Source organism: Xyrauchen texanus, chromosome 43 (assembly GCF_025860055.1).
Source record: "Xyrauchen texanus isolate HMW12.3.18 chromosome 43, RBS_HiC_50CHRs, whole genome shotgun sequence".
NCBI classification, from domain to species: domain Eukaryota; kingdom Metazoa; phylum Chordata; class Actinopteri; order Cypriniformes; family Catostomidae; genus Xyrauchen; species Xyrauchen texanus.
Window position 1 is genome coordinate 8,355,356 of NC_068318.1, and position 19,760 is coordinate 8,375,115.

At 39.7% G+C, this 19,760-nt stretch overlaps 1 protein-coding gene across 1 annotated transcript in view; it reads right to left on the reverse strand.

Annotated features, from left to right (window-relative positions):
- Window positions 1–19,760, reverse strand: part of LOC127636241 (A disintegrin and metalloproteinase with thrombospondin motifs 6-like) — a 121,696-nt gene that overhangs the window by 34,304 nt on the left and 67,632 nt on the right. Inside the window, exons 13-16 of the mRNA XM_052116688.1 lie at window positions 14,978–15,041; window positions 8,175–8,277; window positions 6,009–6,142; window positions 3,033–3,156 (exon numbers count right to left, since the gene is read on the reverse strand). Of these exons, the coding sequence (XP_051972648.1) occupies window positions 3,033–3,156; window positions 6,009–6,142; window positions 8,175–8,277; window positions 14,978–15,041 (425 nt within the window). The remainder of the gene's footprint in view (window positions 1–3,032; window positions 3,157–6,008; window positions 6,143–8,174; window positions 8,278–14,977; window positions 15,042–19,760) is intronic.

Here is a 19,760-nt window from a genome sequence, read left to right on the forward strand (position 1 = left end):
GAACCTTTAAACCTTTATGGCTAATTTGTATTGTTTCTAATGTTTCTTGTAAACTAAATGGACAAGGGGCACCCAATTATATTTCAATAGCAGGCTCAAAGAAAACCTGACCAACTTAGCAACAGCAAATTCATTACAAGACAAGAATTCACACAGAACCTTTCTCTCCCCCTCAGAGTTTCACATGATTTACTAGCTATACCTTAAAAGGAGAAAACAGTCTCTTACTACAGAGAATACTTTTTGATTCAGCCCTGAAAAGCATGCAATATTATAAGTTTTATTGATTCTCTCTCACTGCGTGATGCAATTAATACTCATATATTATGTTACCACTTCTATTTTGACAGCTTGTTTCTTGACCCAAAAACATACGTTTTATCATTGGTTATCTGATGAAAAAACCCACTGCATTTCTATGAAAAATATCGAGCTTGGCCAAAGCACCCCATTGGCCCCCTGACAGGAGCCACTGCCAAAAAGACACTGCGTTCCTCGGCTCGGTCGCGCTGTACTTTCTTCAAGTGGGATTTCTCTGGTGGAAAGCGATTAAAAACTTGTCGCATTTGGCAGGCTTGCAGCACGCTGGCTGGAATGGGCTTCTAGAGGGAGAGATGGTTCTGTGTTCTGCTAACTGGTCTTCTTCCATACACAAGCTCAGCAGTGGCCTGATGGACAGATACCAGATATCTACACGCTGTGTTTTACATTTTTTAAATGGATAAACCACACACATGCATGCCTATGTGATCAACACACATTCCAGTGCACCTGGTCACTTATGCTGAGCGCTTTTTATCCAGAAAACTGGTACCTAATAAGACACTACACTCAAAAATGTAACATACATCATAATATACTCATCCTCATGTATTCTAAACCTGAATGAATTTGTTTGTTCCATGGAAAATATAAAATGAGAAAGATTTAAGAATGTACTGGACACTCTTTTCCATATAATGAAAGTGAATGGGGTCTGGAGCTGTCAAGCTCCAAAACACACCATAAAAGTATCACAAAAGTAGCCAAATGACTCTATTCCAAGTCATTCAATAGCTTTTTGTGAATAACACAATGGAATTTGAGTTGTTATTCCATGATTATGTTTCCCTCCACTGAAGCTCTTAAATGAAAGAAAAGTCGTATGGACTTTTTTCAATATAACACCATTTTCCGGCAATCGCAATTGGTTCTCACGTGTCTTATAAACAAACATTAATGATGTTAATGGTGCCATATTTGAGTCCTACAGTGGAGGTTCGTAAGATTTTCTGTGAATATCATCATTTCTGGTCTGTTCTTAACTCAAAGCAAATAAATTGTATGGCTTTAGAAGACTCACGTACATCTTCTAAAGATATAAAGGACATCATGGAATATTGTGCACTAGTTGTATAAATTATTTTATGGTCCTTTTAATGGTGCAATTTTGGAAATTTTGGAGCTTGACCATGGTAGTCCCTATTCATTTTATTATGTGGAAAAGAGTGGCCAGGATATTCTTCAACATTTCTTCTTTTGTGTTTACATGGAAGAAATAAAGCCATTCAGACATGGAAAAAGATTAGGCCCAAGCAAAAAACTAAACATCATATTTATTACCATAAAATAATTTTGACTCATCCCTTGTTTATTAAAAAATATAATAAATAAATAAAAAGAAAAAATTAAAAAGAAAAAATCACAGTTACAGTGAGACACTCACAATGGATATGAATGAGGCCAGTCCATAAACATTAAAATACACTGTTTTTAAACTATTGTCAAGGCGTAAACATTTTTACGTTTTAACATTATTATAGTGGGATAAAATGACTTATTAAACGTATCTATATAAAGTTAAACCCAACATGGTAAATCCCACACTTAAACCATATTAACATGTATTATGTTTACGTCTAGTGGTTATACTTTCGAACAGTGTGTATTTTAACCTTTACAGATTGGCCCCATTCACTTCCATTTTTGCTTTTTTGTTTTAAATGAACAAAGAACAAGTCGGAATAACTTTTTTTGGTAATCAATGTTTTCCTACAAATGCTGTTAATTTCCATATTCAGTACAAGTTAAGCTCATTCAACAACATTTGTGTCATAATGTTCATTAACATAAAAAAAGTAATTTCAACTTCACATTAAAAATAATATTAAGGTGTATAATGTTTATGTCTTGTGGCTATACTTTTAAAACAGTGTGTATTTTAACATTTATGGACTGGCCCCTATTCACTTCCATTGTAAGTGCCTTAATGTCACCTTGCTTGTTTTAAAATAAACAAGGGGTGAGGCAAATGTTATTTTTTTATGGTAATCAACATAATGCCTTACTTGTATTAAACCATGCATATTCTTTTAAGGTCAAACAACTGCATTTGTGGCATAATATTGATTACGATAAAAAAATATAAAATTAAAAAAAACAATTCAACTTATCTCTAGTTTATTTTAAAGAAAATAAATAAATCATTGTTACATTAAGGCACTTACGAAGTGAATAGGGCTAGTCCATAAACATTAAAATGCAAGCTGTTTAGAAATTATAGTCATAAGACATAAACATTAGACATGTTAACATGATTTTAGTGTGATAAATCAGAGATTTACAAGCATTGTAGCGTTTACCAGGTTACATGGTTTACCAGCATTATGTCATCATGACAACAAAGTTGTAAAATTGGACAAAACTATACACAGATGAGGTTAGGAAGTGATTTTATCACACTAAAATCATATTAACACATACAATGTTTATGTCCTGTTAAAATGTTTGTGGACTGGCCCCATTCACTTCCATCATAAGTGCCTTAATATAACCACAATTTTTGCTTGGTGTTGATAGTTCAGCCTATTAAACGCTTAAAAAAAAAAATCAAATTTACTTATTGTTGCACATGGCCAGACCACAGTGTAACACTGTACCCATTTCAGACCAATGAGTAATTACAGGCATGTATTGTAATCATTTATAAATCATGTATTCTTTCATCTTATTCTATTATCCCATGATGATTGTATAATGAATGACCTCCTGACCTCCTCTAGGTAGTGAGTCATTGAACAAGCCCTCTGTGACCTCACACGTGCTGCCGTCACCTCCGCACACCCGACATCTGTCCTCTTTAGCATCCGAGCCAAGGATATTATCACAGCCAACGTGCTGCAAAGATACACAGTCAGATGGATTCAGTGCAGGGGAAGAGTATAACTGCTAGATCTGCTCTTATGGCTGAAGTATTGTCATTCAAATCAAACCAAACTATACAGTAATAAGTGTATAAAGAGATAGGTCACCAATGTTTTTTTTCTCCATTCAATAAAATGTAATGGTGACTGAGACTGTCAGTTCCTAACATTCAGCTTAATGCCTTATTTTATGTCCCACTAAGAAAAGAAGGTCATACAGGTTTGGAAAGACATGAGGGTGAGTAAATAGTAGCAGAGTTTTCATTTTTGGGTGAACCATTCATTTAGTATTCTTAATGTAATATTATTTTTTCCCCTCATCCCCTAGAAAGGTATTTTTCAGCCAATCTGAGATAAAAAAGAAAAGGTAACCTCTAGACACAAGATGTTTCTTATATCTGTGCAGCTTGATTGAAGTGTAATGTTGTATTGGATAGTCCCCATTAAACACCATTCACATGCCTTTACTTGTATTATTATTGAACTTAAGGGTCTCTTCCAAAAGCTGTTGAGAGATTGTTGGGCGCAGTACTGATTGATTCCTTTGGGTTTAAAAGAGCATTGTGCATATTTAATCTTTTCAGATTAGATCAAAGAGGAAAGCCTTGGGGATCAATTAAAATAGTATCTTAAAATGTATAAATCAAGGATTGTGACATCTATGTTTGAGACTCACAAATACCAAACTGCAGAGTAAATTTATACTATAAAGATTTCAAAATCTCTCATTCCGAGTCCATTTTAATACTAAAATGTAAAGACCATTGCACAAATATGTCAATTATGTTTGTGAAATAACATTGTAAGTGAAAGAAATATCATTCTCGACTGGCTTTTATGGGCCTTTCTATCCAACATAGGCCTTTAGAATCAGATTGAGAACTGTGGTGTCCAGATAAGCAGGTCAGCAGCCTTTATTTAGGCTTCATGTTCTGTGTTTAGGATTGCTGTAGTTCTGTTAGTCTGAGATTGTTAGTGTCGGATAAACAAAGATAATGCAACAATTTTGGCCACAAGTCCTGCATGATAAATAGAAATCTGCAAAACATATAAACAAGAATGATGGGTTGGCTTCATTTCAACTACTTTTCATACTATATAGTATGTGAAATTAGTATTAGTGCACTAGTATGCTGATAGTAATATGCCGAGAGTCTCGAATGAATACTATATTCTATATATTGTCTTGTTTCCAGTAGAATACAGTAGAAACTTTACTGACAATATCAGTTATGATGGTTCTCTTTTGAGTTTTTCAGTTTTTCAGAAAGAAATGGCGAGAAATGTGATGCAAGAATCTAAAAGTTAAAGGGATAGTTCACCCAAATATTTAAATTCTCTCCTCAGTTACTCACCCTCATGCCATCCCAGAGGTATATGATTTTCTTTCTTTTGCAGAACACAAATGAAGATTTTTAGAAGAATATTTCATCTCTGTTGATACTCACAAAACAAGAATGGTGGCCAGAGCTTTGAAGCTCCAAAAAGCACATAAAGTAATCCATATGACTCAAGTGGTTTTATCTGTGTCTTTAGAATTGATATGATAGGTGTGGGTGAGGACACACATAAATATTTAAGTGATTTATATTTACTATAAATCTCCACTTTCACATTTCTCTTCATTTGCTTTTGGACATAACGACATAAAGGAGCATAAAAGTAATCCATATGACTCCAGTGGTTCAATCAATATCTCCAGAAGTGGTATGTTAGGTGAGGATGAGAAACAGATCAATATTTTAGTCCTTTTTTACTATAAATTCTCCTCCCTGCCCAGTAGGTGGCAATATGCATGAAGAATGTGAATCGCCAAAAATAAATGAAGAACAAAGTGAAAGTGTAGATTTATAGTAAAAAGGATTTAAGGATTCTAGGATTTAGGATTTAGGTTTCTCACCCACACCTAACATATTGCTTCATATAATCTGGAATCCTATGTATTACTTTTATGACTTTATGTGCTTTTTGGAGCTTCAAAGTTCTGGCCACTTTTTACTTGTTTTTTGAGGACCAACAGAGCTGAAATATTTTTCTAAAAATCTTCTTTTTGGGTTCAGCAGAAGAAAGAAAGTCATAAACATCTGGGATTGCATGAAGGTGAGTAAATGAGAGAATTAAAATTTTTGGGTGAATTATCACTTTAAAAATTATTGTAGAAAATGTTTTATTCTGTTATTTACTTACATTTTTTTATTATTATTGTTTTTCTACTCTTGTTATACAACAATTGTTCATAGTGACCATGGCTGTCAAAAAAAACACCATAAAACCTTCAAAAAAGTATGCGTCCATATCCAGAATTAAAAATGGCCACTCAGTACATTTATGTGCGCAGTTATGATCCAGCTATACCTGGTTTTTGCGTAGTCGAGCTACAATCTGAATGTCACTGGTGTGAATGGTAAACAAAATTGATGCACAATAATTTTTTTGTGTCTTTTTGGAGTTGGACGTGGTCACCATGAACTGTCATTGTATGGCAAGAGCGGCACAACGATTCTTAAAACATTTCTCATTTTGTGTTCTAGGAAAAAAGTAGCAGCATTATGGGAATAACATGAGGGTTAGCAAAAAATGACTGGATTTTCTTTTTTGGGTGAGCTATTACATAAACAGCATATGCAAACAAGGTGTATAGTATTATGATGCGGTTATATGCCAACAGGAAACTTGTTCAACCCATTTTCTTAATGCTGATGTATGTAATTTTTTTTTAATTTTGCTGTGAGTTTGGGGCGGGACTATCAGTTTGTTCAACCAATGGAGGATTGGAGTATACAAAATTGCAGCTTTAAGCGAGTCAGATTTGGGCAGGAGACTTACTTTGCACTCTCCGTTGATGCATATGTCGAGAGAGTCCGCCTGGCAGCGCGTGCCATCGATCACTGCGGGAGAACGCTCGGTGTAGAAGTTGTAACCCTCGGCAAGACAGTTCAGAGCGCAGGGCTTCACTCCACCTGAGAAACAGGCCAAGTTTATCATCAATGAACTGATGTCACTGTCACATAAAAAACACTTTGACTTTTTATCAGGTTATGGATGGTCCAAGGGTCCTCAAGACTCCTTCACACCCCACGATTTATGCCATGTGATAAACCCAACATCTAAACGGAAGAGGATCAACCTCTCACCTCACCAGGCCATTGATAAGTGCTTCGCAGACTGCTTTTCTTGCAACTGTCTCGAGCCAGGGCTCTCAGATGGGGCCCATGGTTTTCTTTTATGCCTTTGTTGATATTATGAATCCAGTCAAAACTCTCCAGTGCAAGAGAGGCATTACTCATAGTGGAATCAGAACGTTCTGCCTGACATCATTATTACACAGACATGGGGAGAGATTAACAGGACTGCCAACAAAAATCATGCAGCCATCGGCGAATGCTATCGCAGTCTTTACAAGTGAAGTTCATCTCTGCAATGAGTTTTCAGAGCCAAACAATTAGTAATTATGATGGTTATTACAGGGCAGGCATGTTTTGGATATTACTCTCAATCTTCTACACTTTTTCTTTGTCCAATGATTTCTGTCCATTTCCTTGTAAACTAGAAATACACCCTTCCTTTGGGATGTTCTAATATAGTTTTTAGATTTTGGTTTTCAAAACAGTCTAAAAATGTGTTCCAGAAAGAACCATTGAAAGCAAAAGTAGTGGCCACCCCCCAAAGAAAGGTCACCTGTGTATGTTGTTTTAACAAAGTATGTATCTTATGGAAGGAGGAAGTGGGACTCAGGTAAGTTCATTCAAAAAGGTTTATATTCCAAGCTCAAAAACGCTTTTCAGCGGAACATATCTGGTTTCGTATGGGTAGCTCTCCCTCTTTTTATCGCTCTCCCCAGTGCTTGCTGCAATCAGAAACAGGTGTTAAACATTATAGCGCTCAAGTGTGCACCCTTACCGCTTTCTCTCTCTCCAGACGAACACTTGACCATGACCCCACCGCCACAGTTGTGTTTTGGATGCTGGTGTACTTTGGCCAGATTAAAAATCCCCACTTGCTCGCGTCTGTCTACTGGTTTCTAATCACTATGTGGCTTGTGTGACAAACATGAAACCAGGCTTTACTTGCACGTTTCAGATAAGAAACATATTTAGCACTTACAACGCGCTGAACGCAAGATGAATATAATTACATTTGCTTCGGTGACCCGAAATTCAGCTTTGGCAGACCCCAGAAAATGCTCAATGAAGGAAAAACCCAGACTGTCAAAAGTGATTGAAAGCATTATAATTAACCATCAGATTACCACAGTCTCTGAAATATACAAGTCCCATTTTCCATTTTGTGTGTGTAACTTTGATTGGATCTCTATGGATCACAATGGAGATGCATTTGACTACAAGGTGTAAATGCAATCCAGCTAAACGAATATCCAGATATTGTCTGGATATGAAACAGGCCTATAGTTGTCTCTGCCTATTAAGCTGGGAAAGGAGCATAGGAGAGAGTACTTCAGCTTTGAGACCCCTAAAATGTATTCTATCCTCTTGCACCCAGTCCAGCAGTTTTTGAATGTAAGAATATGTCTTGTGTAAACGGCCCCAAAAAAATACCTGTGATTGGGGTCAGGTGAACCAAAACCAGCCTACATATACAAGGCTCACTTAAGAACGATTGGTCCCCTAGCTATTTAGGAAACCATTTTTGGAAATGACACCAAACCAACGCAAACCATCTTGAACCAGCATTGAAATTTATGCTGATCTAAGCTGGTCTTTTCAGCAGGGTGTAGTGGTTCTTAGTTTGATAGCTTACACTTTCATACTATGTGATTTGCAAAGTCAATCTCTCTAACACCAATACATGGTACTTTGGATTTTCGAGAATTTTCAGACCTTCAAAGACACTTTCACAGTGTTGGTGTTAGCAGGGTACACACAGCAAGCCAGTATGTATACTGTGACTGGAGTACAGACTTTAGTAAGGTTGTGGGAGAGAGTAGCTCCCTCTGAAGTCAAACGTTCTGCATGTCTTGGGCTGGGAACATACCTCCAGTGTATGGCTTCCAGTTGTAGTACTTCCCACGGAAAGGCATGTTATCAAAATCGGCACACTGCTTCTCCCTGAAGTCACGTGATCCTGCTGGACAAGGCTGCGATCAGACAATAAATTAATTGGCGCCAAAGAACTGTAGAAGCAATACAATGACTAACAGCAAATACTCAACACTACGGTCGTCACGATACCCAAATGTCACAATTTTTAAATACTGTGATAGATTTTTAATTGGATGGAGATGAGCTTTGATTGGAGCACTAAAGAATATTCAAATAATGATTTGACATTATGTTATGGATTATTGTCCTTCTGGATGATTAACTTCAGGTTTTAGCACAATAAAAAAGGTTTTCTTGTAGGATTTCCAGGTATTTTGCACCATTCCTTCACATTCTGTTTTAACAGTTTACAGAGTCCCTGTTGATGCAAAGCACGCAGCATAGTGTTAGTATCGTGATAGCTGGCTGAAGGTAAACTTTTTTTGAGGTGTGGGCAGTGACGTGTTTGCGCCAGACATATCACGTTTAATTTTGGCAAAAATTCTTTGCTGGTCTCATTTGACCACAATATCTTTTCCTGCATTGCAACTGGGTCAATATAACAGTTTCTGCCAAACTCCACATACTTTCACAGGGTTCTTTTTGGGTAATGGCTATTTTTGCACCACAATCCCACACTGGCCAGTGTTGTGCATGGTCCTTTGTTCTCAGCTGGAGAACTCTGCAGATCCATTAGATATCATTAGCTGGGTTTCCAATAAAATGTTTTTTAAGAGCATTTGTAAAAATGAAACTAAAGAACATGTGAATCGTTGCACGTTTCCATCCACTACGTCACGTGCATTATCTTGAGGGAGCCGCCTTGTCACAGTAGAGAAGCTGAATGGCCTCTTTGCTTCGGGGAGATATTTATTTGCAGGTTTGGAGCAATTGTACCTCGTTGTATTAAATGCTGCCATGAGATACCACAGAATAAATGTAATATCTAATATAATGAGGGCTGAAATGGTTACGATGCCTATATGCCACCAGCAAACTGGAGTTTTGAAGACCCACTTTGATGATCAGCTTCCGAATGTCCAGGGTTATGTTTGAGGAATTGTGTGCTAAGTTCGGACCCTTCGTTGGGCTAGTCACATCAAGCTATTGCACAAATGGTCAAAACATGTCATCGTTTTGTGAATAAACCTTTTCTGTCACCTTATTGCATATTTTGGCTAATGCGGAACGCTAAAAAAAATCCACCTCTGCCTAGAGTATTCAGTTTTAAGCTAATTTTGAGAGTTTATTTGCATATAAAGTGTTCCCCTCCAGTGTCACTCACTCAACGTTGTGTCAATTGTAGTGACACAAGGGGTCTCTTCTGAGAGTCTCGCATACCTCTGAACTTGAGAAAAGGCCAATGTCAAGTTGGCAGACAGAATTTGCATGCCCCGCCACCGGACATACGGTTATAAAGGGGAGCGGGCGAGCGACTGTCAGAAGGTTGTGTGATCAGCGAGCTGTGTGTCACGACTGCTTCACCCACCTCTGCAAGAGAGCTTTCTGTTGGATTTGACGGCGCATTCCAGCGGCTTTTTCCTCTCTGCACGCTGTGCAGATTCGGCCCCTGGGCGACAGCACTTCTCCCCTAAAAGAGTTTGATTTCTCTGAAAGAGTTTTATTCCCCTCTAAAATAGTTTTTCTGGTAAAAGAGCAACATACACAAGATAGCGCTGAAGGTCCTTTTCAGTACGTGTCTTTTTGGGTCATCAGACCGGTCTCACGGCACCCCGGCACCAAAAACCTTGCAGTCCCAGCTACCCGGACGCAGCCATCTAGCCTCGACTGCCCAGTCCCGGCCAGCCAGCGCTGACGAGTCTTGAGGATGTCCCCACAGGACCCCTCATCTGTCTACCCCTGCTGGGTGCGTGGAGCAAGGTAAGTGCTTTGAGTTTTTTCTCAGCACCCAAGCCTCGGGACACGCTTTTGCCTCCCGACGCACTATTACCTGCTCCCCCCGCCACGAGGTCCCACCCGGTATGTCCAAAATGATCGTCCTGTTAGTGCCCCTCGCACAGAGCTTAGATGCATGGCTTGCGCTTCCCAGCCCATCGCAATGGCTGGCCAGGACCATCCGACTCGTCTACGTGATTCAATTCGTCAGGCTCCTGCCTCGTTGCAGCAGTATTCGCTCCACTCCGATGCACGGTGAAAACGGCAGCATTTTATGAGCAGATATTGCTACTCTGATATTGCCACGCGATAGAGCCTGTCCCTCCAGCCGAGATAAAGAAGGGTTTCTATGGCCCTTACTTCATCGTACCCAAAAAAGGCGGTGGGTTGCGGCCAATCTTGGACTTGCAAGTTCTCAACCGGACTTTACACAGACTCCCGTTCAAAATGCTCACACAGAAGCGAATTCTAACCTGAATTCGCAGAAGGGGAACGTCATGGTTACTGTTGTAACCTCCGTTCCCTGATGGAAGGAACAAGATGTTTTGTTCCCCTTGCCACGTCACTATCCCTACCACTGTAATGCGCCGTAACCTTATTATCGGCTCCTCAGTGAAAACCTGTATGACAGTCGCTCGCCGGCTCCCCTTTCTACCCGTATATGTCCGGGGGCGGGGCATGCAAATTCTGTCTGCCAACTTGACATTGGCCTTTTCTCAAGTTCAAAGGTACACGAGGCTCCAGAAGAGACCCCTTGTGTCACTACAATCGACACAACGTCTCGTTCCTTCCATCGGGGTAGTAACCATGATGTTTCCATTCAGGATTTCTTCTGCGCAATTTCAAAATGTGCATAAATATAGTTGGATATAAACCCAGGTTTTGTCCTCTCTGATGCTTTTCTCTTACATCTCCTTGTGAGTTTAAGGAACAACCTTTCTATTTCAACCTATTCAACTTCTGAGTGGTTTAATGTAGTTTGAATTTTGTGATAACTGAACCAATAGTGCCTAATGGGACATCCCAAAATTTGTATATTGTTTTGTTCACTTTGCGTAGACAGGCAGCTATTTGTTCACCCTATTACGGCGTATGTATCAAATATGACACATTTGATGGCTTCTGTCTCACTCTCTGTTTTAGCTGAAACACAAAACAACTTATGGTATGTAAGTTTCATATGTTTATGGCACCATCTAGTGACTATTTGTGAAAAGAGTGGTTTCAACATTTATATCGATCTATTTAAAATTGTGGTGGACTTATCATACAACTTATTTTAATAAAATAAAAGTGACAGTAATAATTATATTGTTATATTATATAAAATGAGTATTTGCTGAATATAAGCAACTTATACTTGGTTAAAATGTTGTATATTATTTTATTAAAAAAGCATGTTGAATTTACATGTATCAAACATGATACAATAGGCTTTTGAGCTATATCTCTCAATCACCAGTACAAATTTGGTTCAAATAATATTGAGACAGTTCCGGTAAAAACTGAGTTACAGATTTTTGAAATATCAAACATAATGTATCGACAAATTTAGCGAAGGCAGTATAATTGAAACGTTTTAAAGTATTAAATTGAAACTTGGTATATTTCACTACCACCATGTCCTTACGCTACCTGAGAAGTTTGGTGGCAGCACCACCTACTGGTAAAAAAAAACTGAAACATTTATTTTTTGTGTATTACTTTTGAATAATTTGGACAAAAATTAGAGACTGGTTTCTTTTCTTTTCAATTCACTATGGTCACATTTTTCATAAATATATGCATTTTACTAACACTTTGGCATATTGCCACAAAACTTGGTATGTGTCATTAGTATCATGCCCAGAAGTTTTAAAGATATTTCGCAAAAAATAAAATAAAATATGCATATAACTTTTGATTAATTTGGTCTAAGAATAACAACAGAAAAAATAATAGCACACAAGTTTGTAACATGAGCGTGAGTAAATAATGACTAACTATTCCATAAATCCTATTAAACTTACATTTTTAAGTCTCTTTCCATTAAGGCATTAATGTTAAGCCTAGTCATCATGTAAATTGTTGGATCACAGAAAGCCAATATTGGAGTCAGCATTGAGCAAAGGGGTGCTGATTAGCTCATTGTTCTGAGAAGTAGAACAAATGATCGTAGACCTTTGCTTGGTACAAAACAATGGCCGCAGCAGGAACCAGGACCACAGGGGGGCCATATCCTCAATGATTTAATAAATTCAAAGCCATAGCCATAATAAATTCAGACGTTGGAATGCCCCACATAAACGCGCCAGAGAGCAGTCTTCACCCCTTGGTTGTCCCCTTGAAAAGTTTCGTTTGGATTACAATAGGCCATAGAACTAATTGCATTACATGTGTGCTGGGTCATTGTTTTATATGCTCCGATCCAACTATGTGCTGCTGACTAAAGCTCCATGAATCTGATTGGATGTCTTCAATAGTCCATATACACAACACATTTATGTTGGACGACGCACTTTTTGAAGGATGAAATAGTGCTTGGGGATGCTGTTTGTGTTCCAAAATACACATTCGTTGTTTGAGCTGAAGTGTTATTTAAGATTTGTGGTGGAATGGGCTTAGCACCCATAACTAGTTCGAGAAAAAAGGCCACCTCGAAAAGATGGGGAGGGCAAATGTAAGTCTTTAACTTTACAAAAATATTAGTTCACCATGATTTATATTTAAAAGACAGCATTTTTGGGATTTTATGTCTAAGACATAAAGAGTGCTTCTATGTGTTATAAAAGTTGTTAAAATCAACATGAAATCAAAATTGACCTTATTTACTTGCTTTATACACTAAGTGTTCATGCACAATTCATTGGAACACGTTCTTTGTAAATTGCTCCGCCTCTGAAACGACAAACCTTTACAGCTGACATCACTAAGCCCTCTTATTTTTTAAACTCCTTCCCTCCAACTATCTGTCTCCTTTCTGGTGTTCGAGAGGTCGACAGAAAATGGATTTTGATGATACCAATAACTAAAAGGCCTGAGTATACTTCGGTTATCAGCGTTGCTGAATGCTCAGTGCACAGTTTGCGTGGCGCCAGATTTTCTCGACCTGCGGACGCGGTCCTCGTACGTGTGCATTATATTGTGCACTCGACCAGTGACTATATGACACAGAGTGTCAAAAGCAGCTGTAGTGGGCATGCATCAAAAGCGTTCATATTCGCTCGTGGTCAGAAGAGTATAATCAGAAAGGCAACGCAGTCGACTGGATGTGATCCGATCCTGAACACATAAAAATGAAGTAAACCTGGGCCTTAAGGTGGTGGCAAAGGCTGATAACTGATTAATCAGCTGATTTTTCAAATCGATTTATAGAATGTTAAATATTTTTTTAGTCTTTCCTTACTATGACATAGAGGCTACAAAAGTCCAAAATCTTATAAAATCCCAGATGCAGTTTATTGTTCAACCAAAATCCTAAATATGTATCCTATATATTTGGTGCATAATATGGAACTTTTTACTATAAACCAGCCAAAAAATAAACTAGAGACAATAATTTTGAAATGGGGACTTGGCTCTGATATAGTCACCAAATAAAGTTTTTTGCACTGTTATTATAAATTTTATGTATGGGAACGTTTTCACTTTTTCACATTTTTACTTTTTTGAATTTTTTGCATGCCTTCACTTCAATTTAAAATCAGCAACTATCATTATATATTTTTGCCGATAACAATAATTCCAAAAAGCAGCAATAGGCACCGATTAATCGGTAAAACCGATTTCCCCTTCTGTCACTCACTCAAAGTTGTGTCGATGTAGTGACACTAGGGATCGCTCTTGGGAGCCCCAAAACACGCTCAGATCTTTGAGAACAGGCCAATGAGAATTGGCGAGTGGAATGTGCATGCCACTCCCCGGACATACGGGTATAAAAGGAGCTGGAATGCTTCCATTCATTCAGATTTTTTCTTCGGAGCTGGGCGGTTATGTATCAGCGAGCTGAATACTACTGCCGGTCCATTCACCTCTCAAGAAGCGTATGCTGTTGGATATATGGCGCATTCTAGCAGCTTTCTCTCCATCTGCATGATTAGTGCAGAGTACGCCCCTGGGCGCGTCAACAGCGCTAAAAGTGTATATATTCTGAGCAAAAGTGTATATTTTCCTATATTGGAGCAAACACATTGACGTGAACTTCTTTTTAAAGATATGTCCCTGCGCCGGGTACGCAGAGCAAGGTCAGTGCTTTGAGGGCTCCCTCAACTTGGCCACCTCGGGTCGAAGCAATGTTCCTCGACGTGGCATTTCCTGTCTTTTCAAAACAATGGCAGTAGTGACTCACTATAAAGCTTGAAAAAGGATTAAACAAGTATGAAAGTAGTACCTGCGACTCGTGCATCATATTTCAAGTCTGATGCCATACGATAGCTTTTGGTGATAAACACCCCAAAATTGAAGTCATGTTTTGTGAAAATCTTGATGTCTTTTGTTCATGAGCGCTATGTGAACTATTTAGCACTAAAACAATGCAAGTTCTCATGCATATCACTGTGAATAGGCTTTTCTTCTTCTAAACTTCAAGTTGTTTCACAAAACATATCGTATGACTTCAGAATACTTGGAATATGATGGACGATCTACATGGACAACTTTTTTTAGCTTTAAAGTAAGTCACTATCGACTACTGTTGTATTGAAAAGACAGACCGCAATATTAATTAAAGCATCTCCTTTTGTGTTATGCATAAGAAAGACAATCTTATGAGTTTTGAATGACATGAGGGTAATAAGCTATGATTACATTTTTATTTTTGAGTGAACTATTTCTTTAACATTTCCTTTGACAAATAAAGAGAGAAAAAGACTTGTAACTCACATCAGTGTTGCACGATCTGTAGCGTTTCCTCTCTCCGAGACAGTACTTCCCTCCGCCTGTCGGCCTGAAAAGTGTTTGAATAAGAAAGATTTGTGGGGTACCATCACTTTATGTTGAGAGCAAAAATCCATCCACACACCATTACAGCCAACAGCACACAGCATCTGTACTGCATTTGCTTTAGCAGAGGAGGGCAAATGGTCCAGTACACTCAATATCAACATGCCCCTCACTCACGGCACTCACACGCAACCACACACGTCCAGGCTGTCTGCAGAAGTTTATTGCCTGAAAGATCAGCTCGGGTCATGCAATCACACAAATAATGCTATCGTTTTTTTTTCTGTGTTGATGTATTTCATATCCACAATATGACCCATGACGCTTTGTAGGCGATGTGGGCGGAACTTCCGGTTAAGCATAAACAATCATTATGTTATGTCCTAACGCAGCATTAAAAATGACTTGCAGAATTATAGCGAGGCAATATTGTTCTTGCCCACCTATCTGTTAATGATTATAGGTTTCAGGATGATTGTCAAATATCGCAAATGGAAGCATTTTAGTCATTTTGTTGAGTTTTTATCCATTGATGGAAGAACCTCAGCAGACTAACCTGAAAAGCTATGTAGCCTTTTAGCGACTTTACAGCTGTAAAGTTGGACATGTTTTGAGAACTGTAGATAATTATGTTTTTTTTAAAGCATACATTGAGTCTAGTCAGAACCTGAAGAGTTTGTTGTACTGAGATTATGTTCATACTGCAGATACAGGGGAGGTCCAGACAGGTATTACAGGGCTCCGGCGATGATACTGTCATGCTGCAGCTTTTCGGATAAAACACAAATATTTTGTGAGAGATGACAGTGTTAGTAAGATCAATCTAGCTTTATAATTATTAGTTTACATACATAATCTCCATATCTAAATGCTATAACCTACATTAAATATTTTGTGTTGACTGAACAACTGATCCTGTTGATAGATTGAATTTATTGTTCTTGTGTATGAAATAACGATGTATTAGCAGCCACATAATAAACTGTACAGTAAAGAACTGCAGGCAATACAAATAAATTTATATATTTGGGCATAGATTATAAAAATTGTACAAAAAATTGCAATGTTCTCTGTAAAGCACCTATAAACCAGTAGGTATTATTAAAAGCACTATACAAATACATTTAATTGATACTGAATTAATGTCCATACTGTTTTCAAATCACCTTTTCCCTTTAAGGGAAGACATGCATATTCTGCAAAAACACTCAAAAGAAAGTGAATTGCAGGCAGGAAAAATGCACTAAAGAGGAAATTCATAATACAATAAATTTCTAACATGATAAAACATCTCACTACTGTACGTCTCATCTAATAATTATGGTCTTTCACTGTAGAATTTATCAATTTTGCAGCATGACAATGTCACTACTCACAGACAGTTCAGGAAAAACCCTGTTCATATTTATATTCTGTAAATATGCCATTTCAAAACGTGTGAAGCATTCACAAAGGCCAATGCTTAATAGAAATTAACAAACTCTCAAAATGTCTAATGAACTTTCAGCACATGTTCACACACCTGTTAGCACAATAATGCTATAGTTTATGTAATTCATTGTGCTCGGTTTCTGGACGTCTGTCCGTAACGGTGGATAATATAAGTAATCCCCGCTGTTGACTTCTTGCCAATAAAGTGAAAAGAGCACACAAACATTATTCCAATTATTCCAAGCTTTTTTAAACAGATCAATCCTTAAGTAAATCCTTCTGTAGGCAGCCGATGGAAGAAGCAGCATCTGGGACTGGAGCACTTTGCAAGTGGTTTCTGATCATAACATTGCTGTTTGAGATAAAACTTTAGTTTCGCTTGATTATTAGGATAACCACTAACTGCACACATTGTCAGGGAAATTTTAAAGACATCTCGCAACATTCAAAAAGCAAGAATCTAACCGCATGACACGCAAGCAAGCAGAGAGACCAGCTACATACAAAGCGCCAACCAATCTCACTTCTGCTAGCCAACTGGAAATTCCGCCCATCTAGCGAATTACAGTGGACTCGCTTAGAATATTGTAGATACTGAAACACAAAGTCAGAGCTGGACATATTGAGGCTTGTCCTCTTTATAATAATCAATAGGCTTTAGTTTAGTTTGGTGGTTCCACTTTCCAGAAAGAAAAAGACTCTTCATTTTTAAATGCTGTATCAGCCAAAATGGAATTTTGTCAATGTTAAGGCTAACATACATTGTCATATCTAACATACATTGACTAAAAGCCACAAAACCCTTTTGTAATTTTGATTTCATGGGGCCTTAAAAATACTTTTGTTACTTTTGTGCAATTCTGAATGCCACACAAATAGTGCTTAGTACAGAGACTCAACTCACAATAGATTTTAGTTTGTCATTAGCATGTTGCTAAGCTAATGTCGTAATACTCTAAGCTTTAAAAAAAAATACACACAAATATTGGATAAAAGAAATCTAAAAGTAGGTTCTACTAAAAGTAGCAACGCTCCTAACTTAGCTACGAGTAACGATATAACGTCACAAAACACTACATTTGTCACAATGTAATGCACACACAAGAATGGAGCTGTAAATATTAGCTTATATTTAGAGTTTGGGAACTCCAAATCATTTTAGTGAGTGTGTTCTTTCGGACAGTTCATGTAAACGATTCACTGCTTCAGTTGAGCCTCTGCGCAGCCGTAAAGGGACTTCCAAAATATTTACTTAATTGCAGCTGTTAATAAATATTTTTGAAATCATTTGAATAAAATAGTGTTCCCATTCTGTCGCTCTCTCCACTTTGTGTCAGAGAAGCGACACTAGGGGTCTATCTTGAGCGCCGATATTCACCTCTGATCTATGAAAAAAGGCCAATGAGAAATTGGCAGCCGGTATTTGCATGTCCCGCCCCCGGACATAAGGGTATTTAGGCGGCGCAAATACAGGAGTTCATTCAGAAAATTTCTTCGGAGCCGATGGTCGTGCATACAGTCTGCTGCGAGTTACACACCAAGTTCCTGTTTAATCCTCTGACGCTCTGCATGCTGTTGGATTTGACGGCGCATAACAGCGGCTTTCTCCTTCGTGCACGGCTGTGCATTCTTGCCCCTGGGCGCTTCGACAGCGCAGACAACTCAAAAGAGTTATTCTAAAAGAGTAATTTCGCTCTAAAGAGCAAAACACAGCGGCGTTGAACGTCCTTCTCAGGACGCGTCTTTTTAAAGACGATATTTCCGCCCCTGTGTAGTTTCTGGATGTGTTTGATTTCTCCCCACCTCTGACGGTCATAAAAACTGCCTTGCATTCCTGGGTTGCGATCACACGCAGGAAGCGTTTTTATGAATGGTCTATGTTTTCAGTGCGAGAACATAGCCATGACAGCACTGCGATCGTAGGCTTTCTCTTGTAGTGAGAGAAAGCCGCTTCAGCCGCCCCCCGCGCCTCGCCTCCTTCCAACGGGATTGAGGCAGGCGCAGCGGGAGATGAAAACGATCTGGGGACAATGACGGGCTCCGTTTCGCCGGGTGAACCCCCTCGAAACCCCCCGCCTCCCCGGCACGCTTGCTTGTTTCCGTCCGAGCTCGGGATGAGCATTCTCTCCAAAGGATTATGTTTTCAGTGTGAGAACATAACCGCGGCAGCATTGCGATCTCTGCTTTATCTTGTAGTGAGAGACAGCCATTTAAGCCGCCCCCCACGCCTCGCCTCCTTCCTACGGGATTGAGGCAGGCGCCGTGGGTGATGAAAGACGATCTGGGGAGAATAACGGGAGGCTTTCGCCGGGTAAATCCCCTCGAAACCTCCCGCCTCTCCGGCACGCTTGCCTGCTTCCCCCGAGCTCGGGATTAGTGCGGTCCGCTTAACGGCCTACCGTCCGGTCCCTCGAGCTCCCCGGCATTGGATGATGATATCACCGCTGCACCGGAGAGCGTAACAGCGGCGTCGGATGCGGATAACTCACCTGGGCCGCCACCTTCGGGTCTACGCCCAGTCTGAGCCTGACGCACGGAAGTCCGCTATGCTTCCCCGGGCTTAATTGGTTCCACGGGCATGTGCACCACTCACGGTTAAGGCCTAACCTATTCCCCTCCTGGGATCTCTCGATCGTCCGCTGCCCCGGGAGGAGGCAGACCCAACCCTTGCGTTGCTGTGTCCAGTACGTGCTTTGCATATCTATCTGGACTGCACGCAGAGCACTAGACGCTCTGAGCAGCTCTTTGTCTGCTTCGGGGGACAGCGGAAAGGGAATGCTGTCTCCAAACAGAGGCTTGCCCACTGGGTTGTCGACGCCATTTCATTGGCTTATCACACCCAGGCCGTGCCCCCCCCCCTTGCGGGTCCGAGCTCACTCCACCAGGGGTGTTGCGTCCTTATGGGCACTGGCCAGGGTCACCTCCCTAGCAGACATCTGCAGAGCAGCAGGGTGGGCAACACCTAACACTTTGTCGAGGTTTTAAAACCTCCGTGTTGAGTCAGTATCGTCCCGTGTTTTCTCAGGTCCGAGCCCGTAGAACTCGGTAACACGCTGACGTTCTGACCAGGTGAATCGCTTGCGCCTAGCGCCCTTTCCCTCAGCCGAGGTAAAATAGTGCGCCTCCGTTCCCAGGAGACCCCATCTGCGGGTCGCTGGTTGACTCCTCCCTAGCCCTGTTGGGTCCGCAGTTCAGCGGAGGAACTCGCCGACCCAAGCCACTACGGGTCCCCGAAGGCTACTCTGTACTGGAATAGGTGCTCCACAGGTAAGGCCTCCTGCTCGGACTCCCC